Source organism: Pelodiscus sinensis, chromosome 22, assembly GCF_052426305.1.
Source record: "Pelodiscus sinensis isolate ZL-2025 chromosome 22, ASM5242630v1, whole genome shotgun sequence".
Lineage (NCBI taxonomy): Eukaryota > Metazoa > Chordata > Testudines > Trionychidae > Pelodiscus > Pelodiscus sinensis.
Window position 1 is genome coordinate 4,530,992 of NC_143073.1, and position 14,279 is coordinate 4,545,270.

Consider the following 14,279-nt stretch of genomic DNA (forward strand, 5'->3'; position numbering starts at 1 on the left):
GCTTTAATACACCTAACACACAGCAATGAACATGGGTACTGTGAGGGTCATAATGAACAGCTGAGGACGTACCAGCTGCTTTCTTTTTGTCCATTCCCTTCCCAACGCAGTTCAAGGCTGCAGTGACCACAGTGGGTTCTGAGAAACCCAGGACTCGCTTCACTGTCTTCTCGATCCATGGCTTCAGCTCATCCAATTCCCGTTTAGAGAGCGACATCTTCACTGGCAGCCTGACTTCAGTTATTTAAAATTGTATCTGTAAGAGAAATGAAGAATGGAAAAGCATCAATTAAAGGAGAACTGAGTAGCCAAATCACTAATTGTATTTGTGAGCATTATATTTTTTAGTAAAAGTTTACAGCTGGTGGATGGTGCAAAGGATTTTTTTAAATATATTTCTTCTTAAAGACTCCAAGCAAGATTGGGGTGCCATTGTTCTAAGTGCTGAATAGAACAAGGAACAGCCCCTGCCCTTGAGACCCAACAATCTAATAAGACAAAACAAAGAAAATATTAGACTCTTAGTAGAGATAATCTCTGTATTAGTTTGCTAATTGGCTTTCTGTCATTGATTTCTTGTGTAACTTTGAGACAGGAACTGAACTGAGATCTCCTGAATCCTAGTCCAGTGCCATGCCTACATGGCCAACCCTCCTCTTGTGCAAAGCATCAAACTGATGCTCTTGGACATACTGCAGGACTGCCAGTCATGTTGGTACCAAGAGACTAGAGAAACAAGGTAAATGAGGCACATTCTGCTTAGTCACAGGATAGTAGCAAGTACTAGCCATACATTTTACAACTCCTCTAGACTTACTCCTACATAAATGCCCCTAGGATGGGGGGAGGAGTTCCATCTTCATGGTGCATTCGATCTTCGGCTTGTGCCAATAAGTCAGCCAATCGGTGACAACCTGATGTGAACTCTTGTCCATCAGTAACTTGAGACCTACCCAAGTTTATTTCACATACACCACTGCAACCTATAAATCAGAATTGTTTACACAATAGTGTCAGAGGATCAAGTCCATCTTCAGCAATGTGGATGAAATATATTTCTGATAAACACTGAAAATCCTAATACGCACTCCTCAGTGCTTAGTATCTTGCATCTGAAGTTCTCAAATTAGGTTACAGACACTCACTCTCACAACATCTACACAAGGTAACCACATGAAGCCTTCTATAACAGAGGAAATTAAGGCTGACTTGTCTCCTTGCTATGTGACCGTAGCCATCTTCCAGATCTCCTGACTCTCAGCTTCACCAGACTTCAGACTTTAAGGCCCAAAGTAATCAACATCTAGTGTGATCACCTGCACATACTGGTCACAAAACCTCATCTACTCACTCCTGCAAAAGGCACACAACCAAGTCCTCAACTCTTGATAAATCAAGACTTCAAGCTAGAAAAAATCCTTCATGTACTTTAGTTCAAAGAGGCAAGTGACATGGTGCAGAGAGAATAGTGATAGAGATGCAGCCGTGTTAGTCTGGTCTAGCTGAAACAAAAGACAGGACTATGCAGCACTTTAAAGAAGATGGTTTATTAGGTGACCAAATTGTATCACTTTGGTATATATGGTCATGCCAATTTTCTTCCACATATTGATCTGATGAAGTGGATCTGGCCCACGAAAGCTCATCACCTAATAAACCATCTTGTTAGTCATTGAAGTGCTGCATAGTCCTGTCTTTTGTATGGTGCAGAGAAACACTGAAAAACCCCCCAGGATCTCCACCCATCTAAGCAAGAGGAAAATTCCTTCCCAAACAGGATTATTTCAGACTTAAAAAAAAAATTATCCTGCCTCACCAGGCATAAGCATGTATACATGCATCACTGTACACGCTATGGCCCACCTCCTAGAAGCATTCATATGCTGAAACCTAAGAACCTGATGCAAGTCCATGTATCTACTTGTGCTTAGAAAGAGTGTGCGTGTACACACACACACATATTCTGGGCCTCAATTAGCATTAGCCTTCTGCAAACTACAAACAAAATATTCCCCACACATACCATTCTGAATCTAGTTGTGAGCTACACATTTCAGGGACAAGATCTCTCACTATTAATTGTTTGAAACAGAAGTTACTATGGTAGAGGGTTATACTCCACTAATGAAATGTTTCATTATGCATCCAGACCCTAATTTGACTTGGAAACCAAGCCTTCCCTCCCCCATCCCCCCTAGAAAGAAGTAGTCTTCTAAAGGAAATACACTCAACCTAAAACATCTTCTCTACAAGAAAGAATCTGTAGGTAGTTATGTATTGTATAATTACAAAGTGTTACTATTAAAAATCAGAAAGTGAACATAATTGTTTTAAAATCAAGTTATATTCCATAAAATGACTATGAAAATAAGAGTCAAGGTTTTCTATTTGTAGAGTCTAGAAATTTTCTACATATTTAAATTTCAAACAACAAGGAAACAAAGCAACAGTAGATGTAATCCACGGTTTCCAGTAGCAACATTTCAGTTACAGCTACTTGTTGAGAAAGACCAACATTTCATATGATGATTGTTGAATGTTAGCATTTGATTCTCTTGATAATTTGTTCAGTTAGGTAATTAGTTCAGGGCCATTGTTACATTTCATAAATATCATGTTGCTATATCAATTTTCTTGTTTATATATTGTAAAAACAGGCTAATATTGCTATAAGAGTGAGTTATGCCTTCAGACAGAATTTACCTTCATTTACATAATTCATTAAGACCTAATAGATAGAGTCCTAAGCAGACACAAAATTTGTATCTGCATCCACACCCAAATCTGTAAAAATGAGCCATGGATATGCAGGGCTCTATCAATAGAGTACTCAGCCTCAGGCAGATTAACATGTTATTTCAATATCAGAAGAGCAAATATAATATACAATGGAGAATGCTAGTGTAATACCTATAGATAAAAGCTTTTTTCAGCCATATAAGTATACTATATACAGTTAAACCTCAAGTATAAGGCCAAATGTGTGTATTAAAATGTCTAAAAGTTGACAGCCAAAATACAATAGAAGATTTCTATTAGGCAAGTTCAACAGTGAAACTGCACAATACAAGCATCTCTCATTAAGGTTTACACCCACTAACCTTCTTCGCTCTATGTTAATCCTCAGTAAATGGATAATCTGAAACTGATGTTTTCACAAAGCTGTTGTCAAAGCAACTATGGCTCCTTCACATAAGCGATATAATTAGCTTCATCCTGTAAAACATGTATGCCTAAAATGAAGTAAAAATTCCGTGAGATGTGCAATGCCTCCTTTGACTAGAAACTCTTTTGCTCAGAGAATCAGTCTAATAAGACAAATAGTTTAAAGGTCTGAACATTTGCTATGTTAAGGCTAGAAAGCTCAATGTCCTGAATTAGGCAAATTTAAGTGTAATAAGTCGGGCTGTCAATCACACAACTCACACAATTAACTCAAAAAATTAACCACAGTTAAACAATAAAATTCCAGTTGAAATTAAATATTTTGGATGTTTCTCTACATTTTCAAATATATTCATTTCTATTATATCAAAGAATAGAAAACACACAGTGCTTACGCAATATTTTGATTACAAATATTTGCACTGTAAAAAGACCAAAATAGTATGAGAACTGAAAGATACAAATACTATAGTGCAAACTCTTTGTTGAAATGCAACTTAAAAATGTTGACATTGTGTGTTATATAACCGCACTTAAAAACAAAAGAATGTAAAATCTTAAAAGCTTATAAATCCACTTGGTCCTCCTCCTTGTTCAGCCAATCGCTCAAACAAGTTTGTTTATATTTATGGGAAATAATGCTATTTGCTTCTTATTTATAATGTCTCCTGAATGAAAAAACAAGTATGCACATTAGGGATATAGAAAGTAATTTAAAAATCCTAGCAGTTACATGCGCTGTGGGCTCTGCAATATAAAGCTTATTTAAGCTTTATAGTGCAGAGTCCTCAGTGAAGTCTCCCTGGAAGTGGGACTGGCAGTCTCTGACAAACCTGCTCCTAGGGAGGCTTCGCTGCTAGCCCTGAGGCCGGCCCTGATCTGCAGTGAGTCACCTGAGATGGGCCCATCATGGACAGGGGCTGATCAGGCCAGCCGGAGCAGCCCCTGTCTCTAATGGGCCCCACGGGGCTGGAGCAGCATACTGCCCACAGGCAGAGAGCTGCTTCAGCCCCTACCAGTTAATCGGAACCATTAAGCCTCACCCATTGAAGGTGAGACTTACTGGTTAACTAGTTAACCATTTACATCCCTAGTTCCCATGGCACTTTTGTATCTTGCTTGTAAATACCTTGCAATGCCAGCTATGTAAAACATTCATGTGTTCCTTCGTGCTTTGAACACCATTCTAGAGGATATTCTTCAGTGCTGATGATGCTCATTAAAAAAATACAGTTAATTAAATTTGTGACTGAACACTTTGGGTGAGAATTCTGCCATATATTTCATGTGTTAGTTTCAGATGATTACCTAATACATGTTCATTTCAAGAACACTTTCACAGCAGATTTGATAAAACATAAAGAAGGTACCAATGTGAGATTTCTAAAGATACCTCCAGCACTTGACCCAGGGTTTAAGAGTCTGAAACACCATCCAAAATCTGAGAAGGATGAGGTGTAGCTCATGCTTTCAGAAGTCTTAAAAGAGCACACTCCCATACAGAAACTACAGAATGGAAGTACCAAAAAAGAAAGTCAACCTTATAAATTCATCTCTCTCTGTGTAAAAGTTTTACAAGGGGAAAGTTCACTAGGATGTTCATCCTTTTTATCAATGATATAGATATGCATAATGGTCCTCCCCTCCCCAGGTAACAATTTTTTACACTAGGGATATGAAAGTGTAAACAGTTCCACCAAAAAATCTCAGCCGTTACACGTTTACCTAAACAAACACATTTTAAGATCCCAACTGTAGAACGGGCCTGGATTTAAGAGGCTGCAAGTGAAAACAGATATTAAAGTTAGTTACTAAATTAAAATGAATAGAAAAATGCATAGCAAGTTCTAAAGAGGCAGCCATATTAATCTGTTTCAGCAAAAAACAAGGAGTTGGCTGGCACTTTAAAGATTAACAAATTTATGAGTGTATTAAAGCATAAGCTTTCATGAGCTACAACTCACTTCCTCAGGGCACATCTTCACTCGCTGTGTTGGAGATCAACATTCTGGCATTTGATTTAGCTGCTCTAGCATACATCTGTAAATTGAATGCAGAGGGCAGCTTGAGCTGACGCCTGTAGTCTTTAAAACTGTGAGGAGTAAGGGAAGCTAACAGGGTCTCCTGCTGTTGGAATACGGCCAAACTTAGCTTAAGGTAAACCAACTCCAGCTACATATTCTACATAGCTGGAGTTGTGTACTTTCCAGGTCTAGTATAGACCTAGCCTCAGGTGCTGAAGAAAGAAATAAAGACAGACAAAGGGAGAAAATAGAATACAGAGATCAGAGCATGACTATAGTGCTAATTAAATCATTATGATGTGGCTAATCAACAGTGGTGAGACAAGAGTGCCTGAATGGAAAATTACCTATTATAATGGGAGAACCATTCCATGTATATATTTAGACCTTGGTTCAGGGTGTCAAATTTGCATATGAATTCCAGCTCAGTTTGTTTCTGAAGTTTTCTATCTGAGAACGGCAACTAGCAAGTCTGAAACTGTATGACCTAGCAGGCTAAAGTGCTCCCTGATTGGCTTTTGGATGTTGCCTTTCATAATTTCTGATTTCTGCCCATTTATTCTTTTGCAAAAAGAAAGTCTGGTTTGCCCAATCTACATGGCAAGGAGGCATTGTTGGCACATATTACATTAGTGGATGTGCACATGAATGTGCCTTTGATGGCATCGTTGATATGGTTAGGACCTGCGACCATGTCACTTGGGTAGCTAGTTCTAATTCACTGAAAAACTTATTGCATACAAATTCTTACCCTAAAGAGATGTTCTTGTTTCAGATGCAATATTCAAGTTAGAGACAAACTCTTTGACTTGGGACTCCAGACTTCTTTGTATCCTTGTGTGCCAGGCCAGCCAAAGACAAAGGGCTGATAGCTTCCCATTGCTTAAATAGACTCGCCCCCAAGGTGGAAATCTTTTGTTTTACATCCACCTCTTCCATAGAAAAATACCAGGATCAAAATGTAATCCTAGTACTAGGTGATATAGTCACATGTTTTCCTAGAACCTTTTCTACTTATTATAGAACACTAGAACTGGAGGAGTCCAGTCCCCTGCCCTCACAGCACGACCCAATACCATCTAGACCATCCCAGATAGATGTTTATCTAACTTGCTCTTAAATATCTCCAGAGATGGAGATTCCACATCCTCTCTAGGCAACTTATTCCAGTGCTTAACCATCCTGACAGTTAAGAAGTTTTTCCTAATGTCCAACCTAAACCTCCCTTGCTGCAGTTTAAGCCCATTGCTTCTTGTCCTTGGCCTCTGAGGCTTGGACAACAATTTTTCCCTCTCCTCCTTGTGACACCCTTTTAGATACCTGAAAAGCACTATCATATCCCCCCTCAGTCTTCTCCCTTCCAAACTAAACAAGCCTAATTGTTTCAGTCTTCCTTCATAGCTGATGTTCTCTAGACTTTTATTGATTTTTGTTGCTCTCCTCTGGACCTTCTCTAAATCTTTCTTGAAATGTGCTGCCTAGAACTGGACATAATACTCCAACTGAGACTAAATCAGTGCAGAGTAGAGCAGAAAAATGACTTCTCATGTCTTGCTCACAACATTCCTGTTAATGAATCCCAGAATCACGTTTGCTATTTTTGCAAGAGTGTCACACTTTTGACTCTCATTTAGCTTATGGTCCACTATGATCCCTAGATCCCTTTCTGCAATACTACTTCCTAGACAGTCAATTCCCATTCTGTACGGGAAACACAGATTTTGCCTTCCTAAGTGGAGTACTTTGTATTTGTTCTTATTAAACTTCATCCTATTTACCTCAGACCATTTCTCCAATTTGTCCAGATCATTCTGAATTATAATCCTATCCTCCAAAGCAGCTGCAACCCCTCCCAGATTGCAACTTAATAAGCGTACTCTCTATTCCAATATCTAAATCGTTGATGAAGATATTGATCAGAACCGGTCCCAAAACAGAGCCATGTGGAACCCCACTTCTTATGCCCTTCCAGCAGGAATGGTTAATAACTACTCTGAGAATGGTTTTCCAGCCAGTTATGCACCCATCTTATAGTAGCCCCATCTAAATTGTATTTGCCTAGTTTATCGATAAGATCATGCAAGACAGTATCAAATGCCTTGCTAAAATCTAGGTATACTGTGTCCACCGCTTCACCCTTATCCACAAGACTCATTATCCCATCAAAGAAAGCTATCAGATTGGTCTGACATGATTTGTTCTTTACAAATCCATGCTGGCTGTTACTTATCATCTTATTATCTTCTAGGTGTTTGCAGGGAATTCCTTAATTACTTGCTCCATTATCTTCTCTGGCACAGAAGTTAAACAGACTGGTGTGTAGTTTCCTGGGTTATTCTTAGTTCCCTTTTTATAGATGGGAACTATATTTGCCCTTTTCCAGTCTTCTGGAATCTCTCCCATTCTCCATGATTTTTCAAAGATGATAGCTTAAAGGCTCAGATACCTCTTCTATCAGCTCCTGGAGTATTCTAGGATGCATTTCATCTTGCAGAAACTTTTCTAAGTGATTTTTAAACTTTTTTTTTATTTTATCTTCTAAAGCTACCCCATTCCCACTACTATTCACTGTGTTAGACATTCCTTCATCATCAAACTTCTTGGTGAAGACCAAAACAAAGAAGTCATTTGTTTTGACAAAGTCGTCATTTAAGCACCTCTGCCATTTCAAAGTTTCCTGTTACTGTTTCTCACTCCTCACTGAGCAATGGGCCTACATTGTCCTCAGTCTTCCGCTTGCTTCTAATATATTTATAGAAAGTCTTCTTGTTTCCCTTTATGTCTGTAGCTAGTTTGAGCTCGTTTTGTGCCTTTGCCTTTCTAATCTTGCCCCTGCATACCTGTATTGTTTGCTTATATTCCCCCTTTGTGGAAAATTAGTAGTTTCCACTTTGTATGTAACTCCTTTTTGATTTTGAGATCATGCAAGATCTCCTGGTTAAGCAAAGGTGGTCTTTTGCCACACTTTCTATCCTTTCTACGCAGAGGAATAGCTTGCTTTTGGGCCCATAGTAATGTCCCTTTGAAAAACTGCCAACTCTCTTCAGTGGTTTTTCCCCTAAATCTTGCTTCCCATGGGACCTTACCTATCAGCTCTCTGAGCTTACAAAAATCTGCCTTCCTAAAATCTATTGTCTCTATTTTGTTGTTACCCCTTCTACCATTCCTTAGAATCATAAACTGATTTCATAATCACTTTCACCTAAGCTGCCTTCCACTTTCAAATTCTCAAACAATTCCTCCCTATTTGTTAAAATCAAATCTAGATCAGCTTTCCCCCAGTAGCTTTTTCAATCTTCTGAAATAAAAAATGGTGTTCGACGAAGTCCAAGAACTTATTGGCTAGTCTGTGCACTGCTGTGCTCATTTCCCAACAGATATCTGGATAGTTGAAGTCCCCTGTCACCACCAAATCCAAACAAATTGGATGATTTTATTGTCTAAAAAAAGCCTCATCCATGTCTTCTACCTGGGTTGGTGGTCTGTAGTAGACCCCTAGCATGACTCATTCTTGTTTTTACCCCTTTTAACCTAACACAGAAACTCTCAACAAGTCTGTCTCATATGTTCATTTCCACCTCAGTCCAAGTGTATACATTTTTAATATATAAGGCAACACCTCCTCCTTTTTTCTCCTACCTATCCTTCCTGAATAATACCAATATTCCAATCGTGTGTATTATCCTACCAAGTCTCTGTGATACTTCAACGATGTCACAGTTGTGTTTATTTACTAGCACTTCAAGTTCTTCTTGCTTATTACCCATAGTTCTTACATTTGTATATAGGCATCTAAGATACTGATTTGATCTTGCCTCCCAGTTCTGCCGTGTCCCTCCTTTTTCTCTGCTATTATATAGCCCACTTTCCCTCCCATTTCCGACCCGGGTCTCCATGTTCTTCACTTACCTGTGGGTTTTGGTCACCTGCCCCCGTCAAACCTAGTTTTAAACCCTCCTCACTAGGTTAGCCAGTCTGCATCCAATTATGGTCTTCCCCTTCCTCAACAGGTGAACCCCATCCCTGCTTAGCAGTCCTTTCTGGAACAGCATTCCATGGTCAAGGAAGCCAAAGCCCTCCTGGCAACACCATCTTTGCAGCCAGGCATTCACCTCCAGGATGCACCTCTCTCTTCCTGGGCCCCTACCTTTGACAGGAAGGACTGAAGAGAATATCACCTGTGCTCCAAATACCTTCACCCATACTCCCAAAACCTTGTAGTCACTCTTGATCTGCTCAGTGTCACACCTTACAGTAACATTAGTGCCCACATGGATGAGTAGCATGGGGTAGTAGTCAGAGGGCCAGATAATTCTCGACAATGCCTCTGTAATGTCTCAGATACGGGCCCCTGGCAGGCAGCATACCTCCTGAGATGAGATGTCAGAGCGACAGATGGTCAACTTCATCCTGCTCAGAAGAAAGTCTTCAACCACCACTACCCTACGATGGTCTCATACAAGAACGATGCATTCACCAAAATAAAACATACAGATCCAGAAGATTGCAAAATTAAAACTGATAAGCTACATGAAGCATTTTGTTCAAAGCATCCCCAAGTTATGCACATTTATATTCATAAGCCAATGTTCATAAAATGGACAGGGAAAGACAGGGCTGTTCTCACTTTCAGGTAACATTATAAACAAGAAGTGGGCAGCATTATCTCCTGCAAATTGTAAACAAATGTATTTGTCTAAGTGATTGGCTGAACAAGAAGTAGGACTGAGTGGACTTTTAGGCTCTAAAGTTTCACACTGTTTTATTTTTGAATACGGGTTTTTTTTGGGGGGGGGGAATACATAATTCTAACATTTGTAAGTTCCACTTTCTGGATAAAGTGACTGCATTACAGAATATGCTTTAGGGATAATTGAAAAATACTGTCTCAGTTTAATATAAATATTTGCACTGTAAAAAATTATAGCCCTAGAAATAAGTTAAGCGCTCTCATACATGAGTGGAAAATTATACCAAGTTCTGCAACTGAAAATTGTGCACATAAGACAAGCGTGCCCCTCGCCCCTCCGCACAACCACCCCAACTACTTCTTTCTGAGAAGCAACCTAGTACACATGTAACATTTTGGGCGGACAATTCTTACCTTAGTTATAAAACTCATTTGCACACTGGCAAAGGTTAAAACCCACATAGACACCTTTTTCTGTTGGTGGATAAAAAAATGTATCCAGAATGAAAATAAATGTGAGACATGCCTCTCCACCATTGTGTGTGTACCTTTGACAGGTCAGCAAGGGAAGCAGCACAATCTAATGGTTAGACGGAAAATGGGAGGCACGAGTCCTGATTATGATGCATGATTGACTGAGCATTGTGTGAAGAACTTATGGTTTACACCTGCTGCTCAGTTTTTGTTGGTAACCCTTCTGTCTTGTGTACTCACCATACTATTATCCTCCCTAAAAAGGCACTGGTGTTACATGAAGTATCCAGAAGATAATCAAACCTAATACAACCTCTTTTAATAGTGTGTATTTGCCTATGATGCATAGAGAAGCGACATTATAAATGGCAACAATCCCTCTTGAGGAAACCATCACTGACAGATTGATGGGACTGCCATCCAAGTCGAATTTATTTTGAAAAAAGAGCCACTCCAGGTCTTATTTCTAGGCTAGATGCTGGAGAAAAACAACTCTTTATATAGCACTTTCTCTCCAAAGCACCGCACTGTTTTTTTTTCTTTAATCATCATACTTGCGTGAAACAAGTCAGCAGTATCTAATTTTTTAAATGAGGAATCTTGAGACAAGTCACTTCACTTGTGTGAGTCAGTCTAACAGCATGGGCAGCAAAGCTGAGATCAGAAACCAGGAGCCTTAACTCCCAGTTGTCTGCCCTCTAAAAAATGGGTACACACAACAGAAATAAAGCGTGCACATCTGAATGCTCCCTGATCTGAGCTAAAATAATACTGGCATTCTAGAAGAGCTGGAGATTGTTTATTTTGAGGTAGATGCACAAAAACTGAGTCTGCTCAAAGACTTTGGAGATTCCCTGAACCATTCATTGAGATGTTTTAACTTAAAACAGGGCTAATTCACTTGCTATCAGTCACCAACAGGAGCACAGAGGCGGGGAAAGGAACACAGTGATGAGACTGGATTACCAGCAATACTCCAAGCTAGAGCACAGAGCACAGTGCCACACATACAGGGCACTAGAGTGTGTGGAGCTCTCCCGCCTCGGGGCGAAGGGGAAGATGGTTGGGAAGGATGCAACCTTCCCACATGATGACAAAGAAGAGGGCGAGTAAAGCCACATGAAGAAGGTTCCCTGCACTGCCCAGAAGATCGTTTACCAACGTAGCCGGACAGGCAGAGCGGAGAACCCCCTGGCCAGCGGGGGGAGGGGCCGTTCCCTGGTCCCCATTAAAAGGGGGCTGCTGTCCTCTCCACAGGACATGGGGGAGCAGGCTGGGAGCGCCCACGTCCCCAGGCCATGGGGGCCCGTGGCTGCCACAGGAATGGGGGGGAGGCTGGGAGCTCCCCCTTTCCCCGCGCAGGAGGGCCCGTCAGTTCCACAGGAATACGGGGGGGGGGGGCAGAGACGGGGAGCTCCCCCTCCCCCAGTGCGCGGGGCTCGCTATCACGGCCACAGGAGCACGGGGGGGCCCGTGCGGGTCCTTCCCCGGGGCACGCAGGCCTCCGCGCGCGCACACGAGGCCTACTCAGCCCTCGAGCCCCGGAGCACGCGCCCGCGCCCCGCCCCCAGCCCCGCGGCCTGCCCGCGCCCCGCCGCCCGCGCGGCCTCACCTCAGCGCCGCCCGGCCCCGGCCCCGGCCCCGGCCCGAAACTTCCGCGCCCCGCCGCGGCGGCCTGGCTGCGTCGACTGACGGAGACGGAACGTTGGGGCGGAAGCGGAAACGGCCCCGAGCGAGGCGGCCGCGCGGGGAATCGGGCACCCGCACGTGACGCGGGAGCCTCAATCCCGGTGGGGGAGGGAGTCACGTGACGGAGAAGACACGCCTCCCCCGTGCTCCTGAGCCCCGCGGCTCACGTATCACGTGACAGGGGTGAGGCGAGGGGGGAAGCAACGGAAGTTGTGTTACGTCACATGCCGTTCGTGCTCTAGTGCCTGGGCAGTAGCGTGGGTGCGCGGAGGTAGAGGTGGGCGGGGCCAGGACAGCTGGGGTCCTGCCCCGCCCCCCCCCGGGGGCAGAAGATCCAGGGGGGCTGGGATCCTGCCCCCCCAAGGGCCCGTTCCAGGCGCTGGAGGGAGGAGGAGATGGGGGGGGGGGGGACAGGCCCCAAAACCAGGGGGGCAGAAGATCCAGGGGGGCTGGGTTCATGGCACAAGCTAGCTCCCTCCGCCCCCCTCCCCCGCCCAGCCAGGAGCCGGAGGTTGGGGGATTCAAAGGGGCTGGGGTCCTGGCCCCATTGCCCTCCAAGAGCCAAATTCAAGAGGTAAAGGGCAAAGGATTGGATGCTGGCACCCAGCTTTTGCCAGGGCTAAGTAGGGAGGGGAAGAGAGTGAGGCAGGGCTGAGCTGAATTCGTGATCTCTAGCTTCCCCCTGAGGCAGACACATATAGGAGAAGACTGGGGGTTTGGTAGAAGCCTGCCCTCATGGCACCAGTCAGATATGGATTGGGTGAAATCAGCACTTTGCTGTGTTGTGCTATCAATCAAATCACCTTCTTATTTCTTCTGTGGTCTTCTTGGCCATGTCTCTTCCCCAAGCAGCAGGAGATGAGAATGTCATTGCACCATGCCAAAATGTCAGTGCAGTGCGCTCTGTACACCTGACACCTGCAGTTACCACATCACAGAATGTGCCAGAACTCCATCATGGTGGAGTCCCTCCCAGCACACCAGGGAGACCCGGAGCAGCTTTTCTCGCCCCGGAGGACGAGATGGCGGGACCGCTGCGCTCTGGGCGGTCCCACCGCCCGCGAGCTCCGGGGTGAGAAAAGCCCCGTTCGTAAGTGCGGATCCGACATAAGTCGGATCCGCGTAAGTCGGGGACTGCCTGTATACTGCTATCCAAACACAGCCTCTGTAAAAGGGATCTCTGACTGTACTCCACAAAGGACTTAAGTCGCATAGGATTGGCTTATTTCTAGCTGCCAAATCACATTAAAGGATATTTAAACAGAACTTAAATACTTTCCACACTGAAAGTTTGAGGGCCTCAGATGGGTTCTTGGAGACAAGCCTTTTATTTTTCCATGGGAGACAACTAATATTAGGTGGATCAACTACTGTGTATTTTTATATAACAGGGAATTGTGGAAAATGGCGCACAATGAACAGTAAAGGGTGTTATAAGATACTACACATGCGTAAAACTGTCAGAAAAAGCATGGCTATGTGAGAAACAAGATTGCACTGAGGAAAGCATTTCCAGACACAGGGACAGGAGGGTGTGAAAATTGTATCTGCAGTGGTAACGTCAATATTTCCCCACATGATTGTTTAAGAGGAACTTTAATAAAAATTGGAGATTATTAAGTGGAAACTCCACTAAAAAAAACTAAGGTAAAACACAACAGAAGCAGAATTATTCACCCAGGAATCTAAGGACTTATTTTAGTTTTTTACTTTCAATTTGGCAATGTAAAAGGACCTCGAAGTGGACATAGATATGTTTGCATTCACTTTAAGGCTTCTTAACGCTACAGAGCTGAATAATGGGACTGCAGTATAAATAAAATTAAGGCTGTGAGCCCCTACAGTCTTAAAAATAATTTGCAAATGATGTATATGAATTCCAGAATCCACATTATTTGCTGCCAATCAAGCGTAAAATAAAGGGAAGGTGAATGAAAATATTTGTGAGCATCTTTATTCTGGAATAAATCAAACCTAACTCAGGTTTTTTCCACTTTTTTCACAAACTCTGCCAAGTAAGAGATTATAATTAGAGCCCTGCAGGGATACAACATTTGGATCTGTATCCATTCACAATCCAAAAAAACAGGCCACAAATATCTGTGGATTTGCAGAGGTCTAATTATAATGAGCAGCAAGCACTATTTAAAGGAATCATTCATAAAAGGAAATATATTAAAACCTGAATTAATATAGTTTGCTTATGTCTGTCACCCAAGAACAGCAGGACAACATGC

The 14,279-nt window shown here is 42.6% G+C and overlaps 1 protein-coding gene across 3 annotated transcripts in view; it reads right to left on the reverse strand.

Annotated features, from left to right (window-relative positions):
* PRPF3 (pre-mRNA processing factor 3) overlaps positions 1 to 12,128 on the reverse strand; it is a 35,835-nt gene extending 23,707 nt beyond the window's left edge. For 2 of the 3 annotated variants that reach the window (XM_089772272.1, XM_075907412.2), the window contains exons 1-3: positions 11,966 to 12,128; positions 3,102 to 3,233; positions 73 to 256 (exon numbers count right to left, since the gene is read on the reverse strand). In XM_089772272.1, coding sequence (XP_089628398.1) covers positions 73 to 217 — 145 coding nt within the window. In that variant the 5' untranslated portion in view covers positions 218 to 256; positions 3,102 to 3,233; positions 11,966 to 12,128. The remainder of the gene's footprint in view (positions 1 to 72; positions 257 to 3,101; positions 3,234 to 11,965) is intronic. The other variant, XM_075907413.2, reaches the window with a different exon arrangement.
* Positions 12,129 to 14,279: the final 2,151 nt, after the last annotated feature.